Source organism: Oncorhynchus mykiss, chromosome 22, assembly GCF_013265735.2.
Source record: "Oncorhynchus mykiss isolate Arlee chromosome 22, USDA_OmykA_1.1, whole genome shotgun sequence".
Taxonomy (NCBI): domain Eukaryota; kingdom Metazoa; phylum Chordata; class Actinopteri; order Salmoniformes; family Salmonidae; genus Oncorhynchus; species Oncorhynchus mykiss.
The window spans coordinates 31,990,366-31,999,123 of NC_048586.1; the positions used below are offsets into that span (position 1 = coordinate 31,990,366).

At 40.1% G+C, this 8,758-nt stretch overlaps 1 protein-coding gene across 3 annotated transcripts in view; it reads right to left on the reverse strand.

The window, feature by feature from the left end:
* Positions 1-7,986, reverse strand: part of ube2e3 (ubiquitin-conjugating enzyme E2E 3 (UBC4/5 homolog, yeast)) — a 53,778-nt gene extending 45,792 nt beyond the window's left edge. The window contains exons 1-3 of one of the 3 annotated variants that reach the window (XM_021579537.2): positions 7,830-7,986; positions 6,412-6,631; positions 4,992-5,042 (exon numbers count right to left, since the gene is read on the reverse strand). In XM_021579537.2, the coding sequence (XP_021435212.1) occupies positions 4,992-5,042; positions 6,412-6,620 (260 nt within the window). In that variant the 5' untranslated portion in view covers positions 6,621-6,631; positions 7,830-7,986. The other 2 variants (XM_036959126.1, XM_021579538.2) reach the window with 2 other exon arrangements.
* Positions 7,987-8,758: the final 772 nt, after the last annotated feature.

Consider the following 8,758-nt stretch of genomic DNA (forward strand, 5'->3'; position numbering starts at 1 on the left):
CTCCGATACTGATACCGATTATTGGAGGACCAAAAAAGCTGATACCGATTTATCGGACGATTTTTATACATGTATATATATATTTGTAATAATGACCATTACAACAATACTGAAATAACACTTTTATTTTAACTTAATATTATACATGAATAAAATCTATTTAGTCTCAAATAAATAATGAAACATGTTCAATTTGGTTTAAATAATGCCAAAACAGTGTTGGAGAAGAAAGTAAAAGTGCAATATATGCCATGTAAAAAAGCTAACGTTTAAGTTCCTTGCTCAGAACATGAGAACATATGAAAGCTGGTGGTTCCTTTGAGTCTTCAATATTCCCAGTTAAGAAGTTTTAGGTTGTAGTTATTATAGGAATTTATAGGACTATTTCTCTCTATACCATTTGTATTTCATATACCTTTGACTATTGGATGTTCTTATAAGCACTATAGCATTGACAGCCTAATCTCGGGAGTTGATAGGCTTGAAGTCATAAACAGCGCTGTGCTTCAAGCATTGCGAAGAGCTGCTGGCAAACGCAGTGCTTTTTGAATGAATGCTTATGAGCCTGCTACTGCTACATGTGTAGTTAACTAGTGATTATGTGAAGTTGTATTGTTTTTTATAAGATAAGTTTAATGCAGGCTAGCAACTTACCTTGGCTCCTTGCTGCACTGGTGTAACAGGTGGTCAGCCTGCCGTGCAGTTTCCTCGTGGAATGCAATGTAATCGGCCATAATCGGCGTCCAAAAATGCCGATTCCCAATTGTTATGAAAACTTGAAATCGGCCCTAATTAATCGGCCATCCACATTAATGTAGAAACATATTATATTCTTATTTACAATAAAAGTAACTCCAAAATGACACAATAGATGATTTACCATTAATATCTACTGGGCACAAAATGATCTGGATCACAACCAAAACAAACAGCAAATACATCCTACAAATGTGTAGAGTCACAAGCTTGATGTAGTCATTGCATGCTATGGGTATGGGACCAAATACTTACATTTTTACTACTTTAACACACATATAAGTGAATTTGTCCCAATACTTTTGTTCCCCTAAAATGGGGGGACTATATACAAAATGTGCTGAAATTTCTAAACAGTTCACTCGATATGTATAAAAATACCCTTAAATTAAAGCTAACAGTCTGCATTTCAATCCCATAGTCATTGTATCATTTGCTGGAGTCCCGAGCCCCAAAAATGTAATAAATTGTCAATACTTTTCGAGCTCACTGTATGTCCTTTGATCATAAATATGTATGTTTATGTGTGGTCTGACAAGCAATATTAGTGTTTCTCAGTGGGGAAATATTGGATGATATTGGACGGTAATATACGGTATGTCTGCATTACTATACAATATTATCAGCATAAACAGGGACATAGAAACCAGGATATCCCTCATCCATCAGGTATAATGGGTTAATGATTATTAACCCAGTATTTGGGTTAATGATTAATAAAATATAATATAAAATGTTTATTTTTCCTAGAGGGAATGAGTCACTGGCCAATGTGGACTAGCAGAACACAGACAATGTTTGAATTCATCTGTTTAAGAATGGCATTCAGTCCATTAAGTCTGTATTTCTTAGTGTCAAATTGCAGGTGAGCTTTCACTCAGATTAGTCATTATAATCATTTAATTTGGGGGGTGCTTATATTTGTCCAGTAACACACTTGTGGGTGGACACTTGTACTGTAATGGATATGTGTTTCATTGCAAATCCCAACTCCCCCTGAGACACCTGCTTGGGAGTGGGGTCATGGCCAGGTTCACCATTGTCCAGCGCGCATGGAGCGATTGGGGTTAAGTGCCTTGCTCAAGGGCACAATGACAGATTTGTGTGTGTGGGTATGTGTGCACCTGCGCATGTGTGTTACTTGATAGTTGATAATGCAACCGAACTGACAACAGTGAACTAGGCTAGGTCAAACAACTGAAACCAGATCCAGGTACCTTTTTTCTTTTCCATGATATGTCCAGGCCAGGCAGTGCTGCTGAAATGTGATGCATTATCATCAAATTAATGTAACATCCCAGGCAGCCTCCAGGTAAACAACGCACTGCGGAGACCGAGTTTGTATCCCAAATGGCACCCTATTCCCTATACAGTAAACAACTTTTGACCAGAGCCTCAAATGTAGTGCACTATATAAGGAATAGGTTGCTATTTGGGATGCAACCAGACTGACTGACTGACTGTCCTACTAATTGAAAGGGAAATCATGAGCCAGGGATGGAGCTGATATATAGGCATTGTGGGGTTATTATCTCCTTCTGCTGAGAACACGCACAGGATCAGGGCCCCCCTGTCCATTTTATGATAGCCCTAATGATCTGAAAGGCTAAACTGATCCTACATCAGCACTTCTACTCTGAGAGTGCACAGCGCAGAGCAGAGGATCAGACCATGAAAGGCCATCAAATCCCTGCATTGTCAATGACCATTATCAACATTGTCTCAGGAATCCCCTAGTCGTGCCGCGGCACGATATCGATCCCCCGATTTTCTATTCAGAAGACACACGGTGTGGGCTGGAGCTCACCAATACCGCATTACCACAACAGGAAGCGGAGGAGGAGCACACATTCACCCACAGACATTAAGCCACATCTTGCTGATCAGTGGTCCATGATCCACGTCCTCACAGGGATACAGTGACCTGAGCTGCATCTTAGCAAGGAAGTATTGCATGGCGAAGGTTAACTTAACCGATGCATACATGCAACATCAGCTTTTTAGACAACAGAATGTTTGTGCAAAGTAGTTTCTGATAAATGGCTCTTGACTAAAGGTAGCAGAAACTACATCAACGTCTATGACACCACACACTAGCTGCTTCCAATTTAAAACCACAAATGTGGAGTCAAAGGAATTCATGTCGAATCTTAGTGTGATATTGTTGCAACATGAATCATATCACATGGCGTCTTAAGAGAGGGTCTTTCAAAGGGTCACTGGGCACGGTGAGGTTTGTTTAACAAGGAAATAATTAATGTTTGCAGCCCAATAGAGGGGTGAAGGGGATAGTCTAAAGAATGCCAAAACCCCCCCTTTAAACCCCGGGTCTAGAGAACAAAACAAAGACCATATGTCATAGTGCTGCTTCATGAATAAATCCTAGAAGGAAAATCCCGGGCCAGGGTCAAAGTCATTAGAGCTAACCGACTTCATGAATGAAACACATATTCGAAGGGATAACTCAAACTCAATGCAATCCAAATCATTTGGTCACTGTGTGTAATTTCTCCTTGGTTGTAAACATTTAAAATGCAATAAAAAAAACAGTGAAAATACCCTCTGCCGGTATCTGTGCAACACTGGTTTGATTAAAGAATGATTGCCCCCCCCAGTAAGCAAAGTATTGTAAAGTTTATCAGGTTGCATGACAGCTATTCAATTACAGGAGACTCAAGACTGGCAAAATGTCATTCAAGAATCTTTACCAACAGACCACAAAAACTACCTCCCAAAAACATGTTTCATTAAATAAACAGTAAAAATAATATAAAGCCAAATTCCTCATCAAAAACATAAAACCATACATTCACTAATTAAACAGAATTACACTGAATCTGCAGCATCACATCTGTTTTATAAAACACATACCTATGTCAACTCTGTCATTTAAAAAAAAATGTAACCTTTATTTAACTAGGCAAGTCAGTTGAGAACAAATTCTTATTTACAATGACGGCCTACAACGGCCAAACCCTGATGACGCTGGGCCAATTGTGCGCCACCCTATGGGACTCCCAATCACAGCCGGTTGTGATACAGTCTGGATATAAACACATATCTATGTCAACTCCGATATAAACACATATCTATGTCAACTCCGATATAGACACATATCTATGTCAACTCCGATATAGACACATATCTATGTCAACTCCGATATAAACACATATCTATGTCAACTCCGATATAAACACATATCTATGTCAACTCCGTTATAAACACATATCTATGTCAACTCCGATATAAACACATATCTATGTCAACTCCGTTATAAACACATATCTATATCAACTCCGACATAAACACATATCTATGTCAACTCCGTTATAAACACATATCTATGTCAACTCTGTTATAAACACATACCTATGTCAACTCTGTTATAAACACAAATCTATGTCAACCCCGTTACAAAAGATGGAATATAAGACAGTCTGCGTAAATGCAGCATCTGTTGCATTATTAAAAACATGACAGTGCAAAGACCATAGCTAAACATAAATGATTTAACACATGAAAACCACCACACCAGACTTTCCTCTCTGTCTCTGCATTGAAGCCTAGCATTGAAATAATTTAAATGTCCTATTACGACACTAATACAAATATATCTGCAACAGTTTTGTGTGACAGCGGAACACATAAGATGCAGCCTTAATTAATGCGTCTGCATGCTTCCCAACCGAAACAGTTCGGCAGAGTTTGTGCATATATTATGACTACATTTTTTGGCGTTTTGGTTCGTTTTGGACTTCGGCTAGGGTTTTTACGGCTGTTCGGGTACACAACATTTTTTCTGAAGGCAAGTCGAAGTTCGGAGACGAAGTCCACTCCCCTTCTTCGGTGATTGGTCAACAGTAGAAATTCTTCAATAAAGTCTTTGTTGTCATTCAAAGGGGGACGACTTGTTTTCATGCACATTTTTTCATAGAAAAATACTGCACCAAACATCTTAGTTAGTCAAATTGCACGACTAAGATCTCTTCGGCAAAAACTGCAACATTTATGACAGTTTTCTTGTGTTATCTTAGATTAATTATGACTATTTTGAGGAAGAGGAATCGTTTTTCAAGCGAAGGTCTTTTAAGGGAGGATGCAAGCACACTCCTTCAGTTCGACTAGCACAGTTCGGCTAGGCACCAGCCGACCTGAAGCATGCTGACACCTTTAAGCCTTATCAACAAAAAGAGCATAAACTGAGAATATAAATGAATATGAAATCTTTGCCATACCTGCAGTTAGGTGGTGGATCTAGAGTGATCTCAGCGAGCTCCTTCTGGATTCTGTGGAAGAGAAATGAGACATGTGCTGAAGCTGTGAGAAGAGGGCTGTGAGAGGAGAATGTACAGCACCACACTGGAGGGATGAACAATACACACACTAAAAACACTTTGAAGTCAACAGACTTGTTTCTATCGTGGTCTTTGCTGTCAGAGAGAGAGAGAGAAATGAGAGAGGAAAAGAGAAGCTGTGAGAAGAGAAGAGAGTTTACAGCTCGAGACTAGAGATTTACACTGCCCTCTACCAGCGATGCTCTAACTGCACGCCCCCCCCCCCCTTTCTCTCTCTCCGCTCAGCACAGCTAACATGGCTGCTTCCTCTTTGTTCTCCCAGGCAGAACCCGAAGCCCAGAACAGCAAAACTTTCTCTCCTTCGTTACTCCCTGTCCGTTTACCCCAACACAACCCTCTCACCCCCAGCACAAAGCTAGCCCCCTCACCTACCATCCCGCCGCTCATCCACCCATTCCAGTCACTTTTAGCACAAAATATTTTCTTTTAAAGCTTATATGCAAATGAGGTAGCGAGGGAGAGGGAGGGGGGAGGACCTTGGGTATATTTGACAGGGCCTTTAAACAGAGAGCTGAGTAGAGTGCTGTTACTAAAGCCTTATTAACGGTGTGTAAGGGAGAAAAGGGGAGGATTTTGACATACTTGCCACTCAATACATTTGTTTTCTCATCTACTGTTAGTACTTGATTCATTTTTTTAAGACTATCGTGTAGACAAGTCAGTTTCTTTTTGAAGCTCACATAAAATTGCATGCAACTGCTTTATGTGTATTAGTTGGACGTTAAAGTGATCATTCTCCTCGTACCAACACTAAATATAGTTGCATAGGCCTAATAAGAGGAATAGGACATTTGTCCTAAAAATATTTTTGACCATTTTCTCCCCAAACTTAGAAACAGTTTTCTACAACCAAACAAACACAGGTTGCAACACAGGAAAGACATCAACTGTGAGCGTGAAAACACCTATTTTACAATACTCAACCATCACAAGTATGTGAACTCAAAACAATTTATCCTCAGATACGCTAAGTTAGATGTGAACAAGTAATATTAAGTCCTGCTCTGCTCCTGTAGCCTAACTTGACAAACGATGCATATCCAGCGACAATAGACCAATTAACCAAATAAAGGCATTACTATGATAATGTGCTTGCATGGCTTTAGTTTTTAACAATCTTATTTGGCACAGGAACAATAATCATTCAAAAATAAATATCTATCCTTTGTGTCTCAAAGGATTAAAGCATTATAAATGAACCATAAATCATTCATTAGGCTACTCAGTTTAGCAGAAGGATCCTGTAGACTACAGTATCCCTGATTGTAAGAATACAGTGATTATGTAATGAAGACATTACCTTTTAGCACTAGTGGACAACTTGGCGGTAGTCTTGCTAGATAATTTGGTGGGTTTCTTCTGTTGCTGAGGAGGTGTGGGGGGCTGTTGTTTTCTCTCCTCCGCCTCCTCCGGCTCCGGCACCGCCGGGTCTCTCTGGTCCGCATCAGAACTACCACTGCTGGTGCTTGGACTCTCGTCATCTGACCGCCCCTGTCTTTCACTGGACATTTTGATTCCCCCTAAAAACGAAAGACAGAAAAGTTATCAAACTGATCAATGCAATATAGGCTAGCATCTATAGACATATAGCCTTTCACTGGACATATATTTCCCCCCATAAAGAAGAAAAGATAGACACTTTTTAACTGGATCTATCAATGGGATACATACATACAGAGAGAGAGATGCTGCTCATCAGACAGGTAGGTTATCATACCTCAACTTTACATAATTCTCTGGACTGGTAGACCCCTTTTGTGGGTTGGTCTTTGGTTCGTAGCCTACATTAGTATTCATTTCTCAGAGTCTGTGTCCTGCTGTCGACTTACATGGTTGGATGTTGAACATTACCGTCGATTCATCAAAAGTTGTTTATAAACAATAGCTATAGACTATTTATAAATAAAATCCATTAGAGTACTTAATTAAAATTCCTGTCATTTTGAAGGACAAACGATGTTCACGATGTTTCCATAATGGTCACACCACACGCCTATAGCAAGCTAGATGGTTAGATAAGGAGCACCAAATCATTCCATTAGCTCGGTCCAATTGGCTTTGAATAATCCCCCCCACAGAACCGTAACACGAGTGCAAATATTGTTAGGCTACATTATCGCAGCTCATTTGTAGCCTTGTCGTTAATAAAAGCAGGCTCGGATTCAGTCATTGTGACTACTGACTAACGTTACTAGGCTACCTTCGTTTTGTGGTGAGATTCCCGAAGGCTTTATCTGTCAAAAGCCAAGCAATAGGGGAAAACAACACAGAACACTCAAACAGCATACAGTCACCAGCGCACGAATATTGGTTGGGAGAATGCGAATGAAGAGCTGCAGGGAAAACATAATTGCACCTATTTGCAGTAAGGGGGGCTCGCAAGGCATGCAGGCGAGCTAAATAAAACACAGCATGTTTCTCTCACTTTAGGAGAACATTAATCGTATATACCCGACGAATATGAGCATATTGATTATAAGTCATTTGACGCATTCTAAGGAACGATAAATGGTTCGAATCCGACCTTAGAATCCTTTGTAGAACGGAGAGGTTTGTTATGGTAGGAGACACTCCAGTATCAGCATGGTGTACCAACTGATGCATGAAGTCAGTTCCGAGCAAGCTCCCTCTAACACGACAGCGCTGAAAACACCAAATAAGGACGATCTTTCTCCGCCTAACCTAGACTCTCCCGGATCATTGGAGCTTCTTCTTTACCTTTGGCGTGGTCTCGTCTTGATCTGAGACGGGTAGGAGCGTTAAAAATCCGGTGGAAATGGAGCCGGGAAGACGACAAGCTCCGGCCAAGCTGTGGACATTGGAGAATCGGAAGGAAAGGAGATGCTGCAGTACTGGCTTGGAATCCAGGTGGCGCTGGATAGCGAGTGAGTCAATCGTTGCTTTGGGTCCATTGAGTCAAGGGGTTCGTTTTCACTCTCGCTTCCAAATGATGGTCATGGAGCAAACGGCACGAAATCAACTGGCTGTCACTTCTTGCAGTCTTCTGATATTCGTTTGAGTAAGGGAGCACATGTAGGACTATTGTTGTTTTGGAGATTCCAAACAGCAGAGGGGAATTACATAACACAGGTTGGAACAATGCTTGGTATGTTATTATTTACTACAGTTGAATAATTGCCTTGTGAAAGTTTGCTGTGATTATTGCCTTGACTGCAGCTATTCATGGAACGGGAGAAGGGATACATTGTAAATAAACAAGGCTGTAATAGTATATCTTTGGAAAAAATTGAAAGTTGCCAAATACTTGTCAATTTATTACATATATAGGCCAAAAACCTAATGTAATTGTGTTATATCATGGAACATGCATCTATTTTACATGCCATGTTAATAATTCATAGAATATAGTATCATCATAGAATTCATTTAAAATGTTCATCATAATTGGAGAACTGATTTTATTTGAAGTTGCATTTGAATAGGCTACTATAGGTACAGTTCTATTGACTGTTTACAGCACTTTATCATTGACCCATTCATTCAGAGGCAAAGGAAGCACCTATGGTTATCTGTGTGATATAGTAAACTGTTGCTGGGTCTTGAACAGGCTCTGTCTCCAAGGCCAGGTCACACAGTTGTAGTTTGAGTTATGTCAAGGTTGAGGGCAGAAGCATGAAAGAATAGCC